Source organism: Mustela nigripes, chromosome 10, assembly GCF_022355385.1.
Source record: "Mustela nigripes isolate SB6536 chromosome 10, MUSNIG.SB6536, whole genome shotgun sequence".
Lineage (NCBI taxonomy): Eukaryota > Metazoa > Chordata > Mammalia > Carnivora > Mustelidae > Mustela > Mustela nigripes.
This window is the reverse complement of record NC_081566.1, coordinates 56,148,501-56,161,996: the sequence shown is the minus strand read 5'-3', so window position 1 is coordinate 56,161,996 and position 13,496 is coordinate 56,148,501. Positions and strand designations below refer to the sequence as shown.

Genomic DNA, 13,496 nt, shown 5'->3' with positions numbered 1-13,496 from the left:
TTCAATTGGCTTGAACCATAAAAGAGTTTCCATTCCACTTTTTTTTTTTTTAATTTTTTATTTCTACTGAATTAAAAAAAATCTGAAGTCATGATCCTGCAGATTGCAGAAAGGAATCCGTTTCAGGCGATGTGTCAGTGAATTCAGATTGATTACTTTACAAAGATATTTCTCCCTGAAGATGACGTACAGCTCTCATACAGGGTCTAGTCTAGGCTGCTAATCGTATCACACTGAAAAGTTGGAAGACCAGAAGTTTCGTGTGGGAAGGATGATAGCAAGAGGATTCTTAATATACTGTTTGGATATGCTTGTTCTGGAAGGTTATCTTTCATATTTGGATGTAGCATTTGTGTGTTAGACATGCCCAACGATAGGTCATTGAGACTCTGTCCAATAACTAAACAGAGCCAACAAGGGTTAGAAAAGTCAAATTTCTGGTCAGTGGACTTACTCGAAACCATTTTGTTGCTGTTGTTGTTGTTCTCAGAAAATCTGGTTATTTTACATTCAACATATTTCTAGCTAGACATTAACATTACTGGTATCACCTTTTAAAGGAAACTTGTTTGAACACCTTCTCCCTCAAAATCCATCATATTTCTGTTTGAAAGACACACTTCCCACCAATTCTTCACATCGTACACTAAAGAGACATCTTTTAATAGCCATGATTTCATAATATTCTGTTTTCAATATTTCCTTCAAAGCCAAATCAAGATCAGAGGTGTGTTGCTAACCACTAATTTCATGGCAAATGAATTACTGAGTGACCGGGCATTAGGTATAATCTTATTTATTCACAGGGCAGTATCATTCCTTGTAGAATTTCTGCCCCCATATATACTCTCCAAAAAAAAAAAAAAAAAAGGTCCTCCTCGTGTTTCATCATTACTAATTTGAAGACAACTTTTGCAGTCTACAACCCAGCTCATAAAATGCTAACTCTTGGGGCACCTGAAGTGAACATCAACTAACATGTCCAAGTGACATGTGAACTATCAACTAACGTGTCCAAGTGTAAAAAACTTAGTGGACTTTCCGAGAAAATGATAATTAATCTTACATTTTGAGCATGTGAACTATCAACAAAATTGCTTCATTAAGCCTCTGCCTTCAGCTCAGGTCATGATCTCAGGGTCCTAGGATCAAGCCCCGCATCAGGCTCTCTGCTCAGCGGGGAGCCTGCTTCCCTTCCTCTCTCTCTCTGCCTACTTGTGATCTCTGTCAAATAAATAAATAAAATCTTAAAAAAAAATGCTAACTCTTACCACTTGGATTTTCACCAACCCACAAAAGAATTGGTCAAGACTTTTCCTTCAAATGGCCCACATATGTGAAAAAAACAATAAAGTGAAATACGTTATAAGCATGCACGTGTGACAGTAACTGGTATTTCAACATATGTCCAACAGAGATATCTGCTAAGGAACACTGCCTAAGAGCCTCTTCTGCTTTCTCCTTGATAAAAATATGCATCAATAATTTTATGATTGCTTTTATAAGTTTGGTTTTAATTTGCTAACAGAAATTTAATTCTGAATAATTGCTTCCATGGTCCTGTCCTCCTCTCTAACTATAGTGACCATGGTAAAAATTGTTTTGCAGATGCTCTGGAAGAATTAACTAGCTTACCAGAGAGGTTGCTGGGCTTTACCTGAAAACTCACTGAAGTTTAAATGGCTTAGGTCACCATTTGACAACACTTTACACAACAGATAATGTACCAGACACTAGGAGTAAACGGATTCTTCACTTAATACGTCTAATTCTCAGATGTCAGTTACTGAAAATTGATTGTATGCTCCCTGCTTGTACAAAACCACTGTCCTACAGAGATCCACAGTCTATGTCCTTGTAATGCGGCAGCTCTCTTTATTATTTAAGGGTATAATTCTGAGTCACGACAGTGGTATCTCCACTCTCCTTTCAGGGTTTACTACTCAGCAAATCACTTCAGAAACACTGAGCTGTCTTTTTGTGAGTTGGGACTATAATGCAACATTGTAAAACAACAGAAAATGCAAATTAATAAACAAGACAGGAAGATCAATAAAGTGCACCCCGGTGGCTATGAGCTGAGAAAGGCTAACACAGGCTCTGTCAGCCACGTATAAACTAACGTGTCCAAGTGTAAAAAACGTAGTGGACTTTCCGAGAAAATGATAATTAATCTTACATTTTGAGCATGTGAACTATCAACAAAATTGCTTCATTGTTTTGTTTTTCTTCTAACGTTATTAGGCTACTTAAAAGATCCCCAGGAATCGTTAGTATAGTTCATAAACCCTACCCCAAAAAAACACTAATTAAAATATCAGGTGAGACTCATGGTCCAAAGAGGAAGGGGTAAATATAGCACCGAACTCAAATAATGTTTAAATGATGAAAACTCACTAAATCGGATCCTACTCACTCGAAGTACGGTATACAAATAATATGGCACACTACGTGAGAAACGTTGAAGCCAAAGATGCTTGACAATTCCAAAGACCAAACTGTTTTGGGGAGCTTTGCATTTTAGAAGTTTTGAACAGTTGCAGTATCAAATTTAGGTTACTTTGTCTATCACTGATGCAATTAGCAAAGGAAAGTACTCTTTCCTATAAATGTTACACACAGCAGAGAACATAAAGGATGGGAATCAGCTTAAATTCAGATCGGGTCCAGAGTAAGATTTAACTAAACACTTTTGGAAATGAGATGAAAATGAATCCTTTTTTCAAATGTATGTGTTACCATTATCTGTCTTTTAATAAGCAGGCATATGACACAGACAACATGTTTTGCTATTTCTTACCTATAGGACTTCACTGTCAATGCTAAGGTAAACAAACAGATTACTTCTCATTCCATTATTTCTTTTTTACATATAAAAAAGACTGGGTGATCCTATTAGCCAAATGTTGAATGTTCTACAATGCATGGGAACTAACCAAGCCTTGTCTGTTGTTTGTTTTCAAAACTCTTAACTGACAGCAAATCTATGAGCATAAATGAAATTTATTTCAAAAATAATGACAAATACACAGTGTACAGGCTACATTCAGCGAATGTCTGTCTTTCCTTGGATTTTATTTTCACACATTAAAGAAAACAAAATTGCCATCATTCTTTACATACCTATTTGGAAAAGCGACACTTCATCAGCAAGATTAGCACCATTTACAACAGAAATTACTTGTCATCAAGAACATTTTTTAGTTAATCGGATAAATAAAGCAAGATCCTACTTCACGTTTGCATGTTTCAACTAGTGCAACTGTGGTTCTACGGTTTTCTCTGGGCCTCTCTGGGAAAGACTGAGCGGGGGTCATATTACTGGGCATCCAACTTGCAAAACAGGCCTCAATCACTTAACGTCACTTAAAATCACTGGGTTTACCAGAGTAACTCACAGATCAATCCAGGAAGAGTGGAGAAGCCAGATGGGGGATGGACGGGGCCACTGAGCACACTTAAGCACTTTCTGCCTTTTTAAAAGATTCTTGGCAGAGGGGTGGCAAATTCTGCCCCACTGTGACTCCAGCCCAGGAAAAGAGCATCTTCGGGTAACTCACCTGCCCACAGAGGATGCCTTTTTGTAACTCATTCAACTGCATCATAATTAGCTAATAGACTAGTGCTATACATTTCTCCCAGAAGACATCTATAAGGTATACCATCTCACAGAGAAAAGACGAGTATAGCAAACATTTCTTTCTCCCTGATCAGAACTATCAAGGCTTTGAAAGTTAAATTTAAAAGAAATCTCAGTAAGTAGTACAAAGACAGATCTCTGAATAGAAGTATATAAAATAAACTGAGTTATCTGGCACTGTGTCAAGTGGGAAAGCCTTGATCTTACAGAGCCAATTTTTTTAATTTAATGTTAAAATCACTGCAGGTATAGTTAAACACACCATACTAAAAAGGTCTTACATTAAGATTCAACCGGTTTTAGGAACTTAAAGTTATTTATCACATTTTCACGGGTGACCATGATCCTATTACAGTCTAATAAAAAATCACAATATACAAACTTAACACATATGGCATAAGTGTTAAAATATCTGCTTCATTCTTAATGTACTAAAATGTGTATTTGAGAAACTTTTCCCACATAAGTAATGAGCAACCTGAAAGAGCTTTCCTAGGTTTCATCAGGGCAATCTCCACCCTAACTCCTTTCTTTTCCTCCCCTTGCTGTTTTTTATTTGCACTTTAACGAAATGTTCATATTTTTTACTCTAAGTTAGCAGAGTGCCTAGTTCCTGTGGAAGAAGGAAGAAAAGAAAGGATGCAATAAAAGGAATAAATAGAAAAAAAAATAAAAAGTAAGTGAATAAAAAGAATAAAAAGATAAATGAATAAAATAAAATAAAATAAAATGAAATGAAAGTGAAGCAATAAAAGGAAATCATCTACGGGCAATATTAACCATAAATAGATTTTTAAACAAAACAGAATCCTGAATGTTTCAAAATATTTGTTATGAAGTTTTATTCTATTGAATTAAAAGACATAAATTCCTTTCATATGGTATATGCATTTGAGTTATAGACATTTCTCAAACAACTATCCAATAAATGTAATTGAAATATCATTAAATATAAATATTATGTTTTATACCATGTCTTTTCTTCAGATATTGATGACACGTAGTATTTTACCTAATAGGAAATTTAGGATAATTGGCTTTACAGAATATCATATATTAATAAACCCATATTCTACTTATTTACTATTAAAATAATTAAATACCTTTTGTAGACTGGTAGGATTTAGCTGAGTTTTGTCTATTATTTTCACAGCAACCTGAAAAAGAGAATCATTAAACTATATATTTGAGAATATGTATTTTGATGGATTAAAAACTTATAAAGCAAAAATCTTTCATCTCATTCCTAACTAGATGTAATCTGGTTGTATTTGGTGCTCACATCACTAGCTGGCTTCTGGTGCATTCCATCGACTTACGTCTTTAGGACATAGGACTCTGAGTCAATAAGATGACATCTTTCATGTTTCTTCCAAGTCTCCCCTTTAAAGTAAAAATTATTTGTATCTTAATCTTTTACTTACGATCTTAGTAAGTTACAGTTATCAGAAGGGAGGGGCTTATAAGCTTTCAGTAGGTTCAGTATCATGTGAACAAGGTGATTAGAGACATCAAACACCCAAGTTCACTTATAGCAGCAAACTGACCAATGGGATCAAGTCTAAGTCTCCGCCTAACAGAGGCCGTGTCTCAGCAGTTCCTGGAGCCAGAATGGGCAGAGGACTAAAATGAACCGTAAGTGACAATAATGTTATGTATAGAGCAAAAGAAAAACTTACTAAGAACAAATTATGACTGAGATCTTCATAATGTCCTACCGGATTCCGGAAACATTAAGTACTATTAACTTGTCTTAGTCTTTACTATACAATTTATTAAATATTAGTAATAAATATTTAATACATAAATTTTTGCTAGCTACACACACATAACTTAAAACACATGGGATTTTAGAAATCCAGTTCCCTTATTACCTGAGAAAAACATCTGTTTCTAACCACAAGTGCAATGTGGTCTCTAAAGAGATAAATATTAGTGGGTGACTTCATACACATTTATACCTACCTTACTTTAAGCAGTAATTAATGAGAACTTAACCCTGGCCCTGTTCCTAGGGTCAGGAAACAAAGGCAGCCAGAAATGCTTCCAGAAACCATACGAAGAAGACAGAAGTCTGAGGAAGGCTCAATCGAAGTGTGCCTGATTTATGAGACGCTACACACAGGGATGAGTCTTTTCTGAACCTTCAAACACCAACTTTTTGTGCCACAATACAGCTGTCCCTGGATGTGCCAGTCACACATATCTCAGTGTTTACCAGCTGTCAGATGTCACTTATTCCCAGCATCAGCTACAGGAAGGCTTTGTAACAAGACTCTGGAGAGGTCCAAGTAAATATCAAAAAGCATCATGAAAACTTACCTCTCTACCAGTTAGAACATGTCTTGCCAATTTCACTTTGGCAAAATTTCCCTTCCCTATTGTTTTTTGTAAACGATAATTTCCAATGTGAGGCTGTTCGTCTGTTGCTGACGTAATGGAGTTTCTACACCGCGGGATGTTCTGTCTGCTACTTGATTTGGTAGGCGGGATATGCGGTTCAGTGTATCCATCCACGGACGTATGCTAAGAAAAAGGTTACAAGATTTCATTGTTAATGAAATTATATTTTAAGAAGGACAGAAAAACTACAAACAATTTTCATTCACAATTCAAGTTCAGTGAAAATACATTGCACTATGTCTACTTATAATTTCTACTTGACTTTAGCTTGCTTTGCCAGAGGCAATATAACTATTTAAAATAAAATGTTCTGCACAACTTTAGTCATATGTTTTCATTTTTTCAGAGAGAGAGTGCTCCTGTGCATGAGTAGGGGCGATGCGTGAAACAGAGGGAGAGCAGGAGGGGGAGAGAGGATCCCAAGCAGGCTCCATGCCCGGTGTGGAGCCCAATGAGGGGCTCGATCTCACAACCCTGAGATCATGACCTGGGCTAAGGTCCCTTAAGGGTTGGATGCTTAACCAACTGAGCCATCCAGGCACCCCTAGGTATATGCTTTGGATTAAAAAACAATAATAAGGAGATAGATGGATAGAAGTCGCACAGACCATTACTCCTCTAAGGGTATGATCCCTTTAGGCTGAGATGACAACACAGTCCCAGATTGTATCATTTAAAGAGCAGGATGTCTTCTATGCCAAGGCAAACAAGTTCATGGGTACAGCTCTGTTTCTCCAAACTGGCCCCGCCACTTGTCATGCTCACTCTCTAATTTGCTGGCATTCAGCCCAGTCAGTTGACCCACGGCTGCCTGCTTCCTTATCCTGATGGCCCCTGCCCAAGCCCCTCACCCAGCTTACTGTGCTCACCCAAGAGCCGCAGCCCCGCTGGGTGGGTGAGCGAAGGCCCACTGCATTCCTCCCCAGCGCTACTCTTGAGGCAAAGATGTGGGTCTATCTGACCGTCTCACATGAGCCCACAACTGTAACGAATCCTACTCAAGGGCAGGCTCAGCGCCCGAGTCTCAGGGCCGCTGCCTGACGAACCGTCCACCAGCTCTCAACGCTCCTGCTCTCGATCGGTTTTGCCTGCATTCTGACGTGCGCAGGTTTCCAGCAGTTTTTGTGAGAACACAGAGTCACACATAATAAATGTAACCTCTTTCTCCAACTAACTTCTTTGAAATAGTGAAGGTGAGCAGCACAAATTAACAAAAGAAAGTATTTTTTATTGACAAAGTAACTAATTCAGCCTGTGTTATCCTGCCTATACGACTACAAACTTGTCCAGAAATATTCTGATCAGAAACTTTCTTTTTTTTTTTTTTTTTTAAAGATTTTATATATTTATTTGACAGAGAGAGACACATCGAGAGAGGGAACACAAGCAGGGGGAGTGGGAGAGGGAGAAGCAGGTTTCCCACTGAGCGGGGAGGCAGACGCAGGGCTCGATCCCAGGACCTCAGGATCATGACCTGAGCCAAAGGCAGACGCTTAACAACTGAGCCACCCAGGTGCTCCTTGATCAGAAAATTTGTTAAAGGCAATATTAAAGATGACTCCATTTACCAAGTTCATGTAAAGCATGACTCAAGATCATTTTTCTCTTTGTTAGTACTTGAGGGTTTTTTTTTTTTTTAAACAGGAGAATATCAAATTTAATTATGTATGTAAAAGGGCTCCATAAAATCTGAGGCCTCTACTTTCAGATTTTTTTTTTTTTTTAAACTTGGCTCAAATTAAAGGGTTGTCGCTGTGTCTTACACACACCTGCAGCCTCCGGCCTCGTTGTGAACTAGTGTCCCCTTAGTGTATCACACAGCAAACCGCTTTCACATAGCTTATGATTGGCTCCACTCTACTATCATCACACACTTACTTCTCTGTCTCTACCTCCCGACCATGAGCAATCTGAGGACAGGGGTGTTTTCTTTTCATTTTTATGTACTCGCCACACTGCAGAGCGCCAGACACAGAGGAAAGGCTCAATAAATCAATACTTCTCAAAGTGTTGTCCCTGAACTAGCACCATCAGCATCATTTGGAAACTTGTTAGAAATGCAAATTCTCTGGCCCTGTTCCAGACCTACTGAGTAAGCCGCTCTGGGGGTGGGCCCAGCAATCTGTGTTCTAACAAGTCCTCCGGGTGATTCTGATGCAGGCTGAAGTCTGAAAACTACTGCAATAAATAATGAAAGAAGGACTTAAATATAAAGTTATTCACTGGCTCTTAGAGACTTTTCTATTATCTGAGCACAAACAAGAGATGTTAAATATAAGCAATTTCTAAGCATTAATAGGTTGCTGTACTTTTTCCCATAAATAGTACTTCTCTACCTAAACTGTTGTTCTGCAGGGAATGTGGACCTGTCCATGCTTCAAGACTCAGTTTTATCTCCTCCTCAACAAAGCTTTCTGTGTCTTTCCACAGAGCAGAGTTGGTTCCCTCTCTCTTCTGCTGCTATTTTTATATCCAGTACAAATCTCTACTACTGAAGCTATCACAGTATCTCCTAAGCATGGGTCACGGTGTGTTTTCACTGCTAGACCTGAAGTTCCATAAGCCCCATAACTCAAAATAAAAGCTAAATTGAAGGAATCCAGGGCCCTTGTACTCTTAATTGCCCAGAAAGAAGGACTTTTGAGGAATGACTGCCCACTGTCCAGATTTTGAATGCCCCCCTCCCAATCCCGGTGGCAAGGCACATCCCGACGTTAAGCCAAACTATGACAGACTGCACAAGCTGCCTCAGATTTTCATGTCCTTTGCCATGTGACTCTCCAGTGTCCTTCCACTGACAGTAGGACTTAGTTCCCGCTCTTTGGGGGTTCAGTCACGTGATATGCTTTGGCCAAAAGAAAGAGCTGGAAGTGACAATAGAGTTGCTCCCAAGTTAGTCATCAAGAGACTGCTGTGTTTCAGCTTGCTCTCAGACTTATGCCATCACCCTGAGAAGGACCTGCTCAGGCTGACACAAGAAGGAAGCTGAGAAATCCATAGAGGACAGCCACTCCCCCCTGAGCCCATATTAAATCAGCTGGCTGCCCAGAGGACCCACTGGCTCATGAGAAATGATATATGCTTGTTAGTTTAAGCCGCCGGGTGTTGGGACGGTCTGTGATGCAGCCAATGTCAGCTGATAAACACAGCTATCACTATTTTTAAATCCAAAGGTAAACTTAAGGGAATAGTGAACAATTAAGAGATTCTTGTCAAACATGTTCAAATCCTGGTAGTCCACAAACAAAAATGAGGAGTTACTATATAATCAATTCCCTAAAGAGAAACTCTTGGTCAAATAAGCTACAAATGGGGAGGATCCTTAATTTTTTTTGGTATCCCTAGCAAGTACGGTGAAAAAGGGGCCAGCAAACTATCTGTAAAAAGCTGGATAATAAATATTTTAGGCTTTATAGACTGTAACTTTCTCTGCTACATCTGTATTTTTCCCCTCAGCTTCTTAAAAATTTAAGACCCGGGTGCCTGGGTGGCTCAGTGGGTTAAGCTGCTGCCTTGGCTTAGGTCATGATCTCAGGGTCCTGGGATTGAGTCCCGCATCGGACTCTCTGCTCAGCAGGGAGCCTGCTTCCTCCTCTCTCTCTCTGCCTACTTGTAATCTCTCTGTCAAATAAATAAATAAAATCTTAAAAAAAAAAATTTAAGACCCTTTCTTAGTTCAGAGCCATACAAAAAATACCAAAAGGCTGAATTTGGCCCATTGGATAGCATATGACCCCTAGTTTAACATATCAGGATTAAACTGTTTCTGGATGATTCCACCACCAGAATAGGAGATTCTAGGAGAAGCACAGGTATGGCTGTGTCGGTACCTGGAGAGCGAAGGACAGGACAGAGGGCTCATCTAAAAATGTTCGTTCTCATCCCACCACCTAAGTTGCAAAAGGTAATATATTCTCCAAAATTCTTTGTAAAATTAAGATCTCAACTTTCGACATTTTGTGAACATTTTGTGAGCCATCCAACTTATTCAGATTGCATTTGAGTCTTAAAAGTTAAAAGAAAATATTTAGAAAATATTTTATATCCTATAATTCTGTTTATAAAACACCCACCCAAAAATATTTTCCCCCAAACCCCATCTTTTCTTAGGATTGCCACAGCACCACTCAGGAGCATACTCTTTCCCTGAAGAAACTCTCTGAAGAATAATTTGGAATAACTGATCTCATTCCTTCCTGATCAACAGCTTAACTCTCAAACAGAAAACCTGGCGAGAACATGAATTCAGCTCAGCCTGGATTAAACAGTGCATTTAAGAACTATCTCAACCCTCAGGCTAACAGATATAAGAAATTATGTTAGCTTAATTATAGACTACCTACAAGTTTTTGTCCCCATCTTTAGCTGAAAACACAAGGTAAGATCTTGGCATTTCCTTCTTCACGTTGTCCGCTCAAGCCAGCAGACCTTGAACTCTGTCATTCTTCCTGCAGCAGTGGCAACAGGACCTTAAAGCTTGCCCCGAGTGCAGCAGCGTATTCAAAGTAATAAAAGGTCATGGTTTCATTAGCTCTTCAAAGCTGCATCCCATGGACTCACACTCCAATTCCTGAATAATAATGGAGCTCCCCCTCCCTTCAATACCAACTGAAATGAAATGAACTTTTCTACTCACTAAGCTATGCATTCTTGGACAAGCTGTTTAACCTTTATGCGCCACAACTGCTAGAAATCATGTCTTTGGGGCAGGGAGGGGGAACCTTAAAAGCATCCAGGGAAAAACAACTCAATACATACAAAGGAATGACCGTTCAAATGGCAGCTGGCTTTTCCTAAGAAACAACAGAGGTCAGGTGAAATGCAATTTTACAATTTCACAACTTTAAAAAAATGCTACTTTCTGTAATAGCAAAGATAGAATGGGCACAAATGTCCATCCGCAGGGGCCTGGTTCCGCGCGTACGGGGCGCTCTTTGGAAATGTGCCTGTGCTTCCGCATCCGAGCTTCACGGACTGCGGTCGGCATAAGCACAGACTACGTCCGGAGGAGGACACAAGTGACACAGTGTAAGTAGTTCTGTCGAGGGAGGGGAACTAGGGGACTGGGGGGAATGTGCAAATGGGAGTAAACGGGAACATGTCTTTTCCTAAGGTAACTTTTTAGTTTTTGGAGTATTGATCTATATGCATAAGTATTAACTATTCAGTATAATGACACAAGAAATTTAAAACTTAAAAAAAAATTTTTTTTTTACAAGATTTTATTTATTTGTCAGAGAAAGAGAGAATACAAGCAAGGGGAGTGGCAGGCAGAGGGAGAGGGAGAAGCAGGCTCCCTGCTGAGAAAGGAGCCCAATGCAGGACTCTGACCCCAGGACCCTGGGATCATGACCTGTGCCAAAGGCAGACACTTAACCAACTGAGCCACCCAGGCGTCCCAAAACATTTTATCTAAGCAAATAGGCAAAGGAAGAGGGAAGCAGCATTTGGTGAATGTTCACTATGGGCTATACATAGTGTTAGACTGGTTGAATAACTTACTGAAAATTCAGTCTAATAATTGGTTGCATTACTAGGATTCAAACTCAGATGTTTATTACTATAAACATAGATGGAGATGTATTTTAAAAATGAAAATTTGAAGTACAGCTTTGAGGATAAATAGGATGACAGCATAACTCCATCTGTAGAACCCACCATTAATAAAACGGAAAAGAAACAAGTTACAGTATAATTTAATGTAGTCACACCCCATTCTCCAAACTCCAAACTAAATAAAACATGGTAAATGACCAGTTTCAGAGGGGTCTTATTAATAATCCCTACGTAGGAGGGGTAATAACCAGATGCCCAGGCAGACCACAGGAGAAATGGCAAGAAGGCTACTATTCGGTGCCTGAAAAAAGAATCCCATGGTAAGATCACATGAACATTCTCCATAGTAAAAGGGATGGTAAATCTCCTCATTCTTAAAAGACCAAAATCCAAGGAGCATTCCCCAATGGGCTAGATGTAACACCCAAACCCTTAATACTCAGTAAAATTGTTCTAAGAAAAATATACCTTCTCTGAAGTCACCTGTTCCCTTCTGCCCCAGCCTCACCACTATCTCATCCCCTTACCACTCACCACTTCTCTTGGGCTGCTGAAGAACCGAGACGACACTGGGAACCTATGAACACTTACACCTGTCAGTTCAAGTTTGGTTTCCGCTACAGGGAGAGGTAAATCAAGGAGAATCCACCCACGCTACTCCTGAGCAAAAAGAAAGTCTAGATAAAACTCCCCATTCCAAGGCTGAACTCTATACACAAGGTCGCAACACTGTAACTCTCTGCTTAGAGCCCGGAGCACACCGAGGGAGGACCCTTTTGGAGCCGAGCGCTTACAGAGGACATGTGTCCTTACTGGCTCACTCACAGGGCAGACCCTGCTGATGCCAGAGGCACGTGGTTGGTTAGCTCTGCCGAGAGCCAAAAGCAAGATGCTGAGAGGAAGAGATCAAAAGATCTGATGACGGATCTTAAGGACATGCACAAGGAAAAACCCCACTGGTCTCTTTCACTGTGATGTGGGCATTTTCCTCTGGCAGAGTCTACCACTAGAACTTCCGGTTGTCGCCTCCTGCCACTCCCAATTATACTTTTGTTGTTCCAAATACCCCTCTTCAGACCCAAGACCAGGGGCTCACCGAGTAGCCAAACCTCACAGAACAGAGCAAATACAGGCACTCTTTCCTCTTTTAGTGTTTCCTTCTATTCCTCCAGGACACTGAGGACAACACCAATAAGCTAGAGACTGTGGACCAGTTCACCACAGCAGGTATTAAGGTTGTATTCTTCAGACACTACCAACGGAGCGCTGATAAAATGACCTCACTGTTGTGGCATCAACAGAAATCAGTTGTTAGCTGATCAAAGACATTCACAGGTTCTAAGTAATGGTCACTGCTAAGAAAACTGATCATCCACACTATGGCTTAAAGGAGCAAGAAATGGAAGGATCTATGATTGATTAAAATGTAATAATGTGCCCCCTGAATTGTACCATTTTTCACATCTACTGTTCCATTCTTGATGCAAGAGCTGTTGCAAACAATAACCTACCTGAAATGTAAAAGCAGCATCGTACACACTTGGGATTTTATATCCTTTTGCCTAAAATAGATAGCTTTGTACTGACCTAAATTATAATATAAGCAGAATTATCCTCCCTCAAAAACAAACAAAAATAAAAAAGCCAAAAAAAAAAAAAAAAAAAAAAGCCCCAAACCCCACAATCTTACAAGGAAGAGAATGAGAATAAAGAGGAAAGTATTTTAAGAATTTCCCTTTTGGTATTTGAGTAAATGGTCTTACAGAGAAAAAAAAAACAAAAACAACACTATTATCTCAGGAATAAGACAAAACCACTACACTTCAACATTACATTATTTTTTTTAATAAACATATATTTTTATCCCCAGGGGTACAGGTCTGTGAATCGCCAGGTT

At 39.5% G+C, this 13,496-nt stretch overlaps 1 protein-coding gene across 3 annotated transcripts in view; it reads right to left on the bottom strand.

Moving 5' to 3' along the window:
• Positions 1–13,496, bottom strand: part of MARK1 (microtubule affinity regulating kinase 1) — a 110,041-nt gene that overhangs the window by 62,766 nt on the left and 33,779 nt on the right. For all 3 annotated transcript variants that reach the window (XM_059413369.1, XM_059413370.1, XM_059413371.1), the window contains exons 2-3: positions 5,963–6,166; positions 4,744–4,797 (exon numbers count right to left, since the gene is read on the bottom strand). In XM_059413369.1, coding sequence (XP_059269352.1) covers positions 4,744–4,797; positions 5,963–6,166 — 258 coding nt within the window. The remainder of the gene's footprint in view (positions 1–4,743; positions 4,798–5,962; positions 6,167–13,496) is intronic.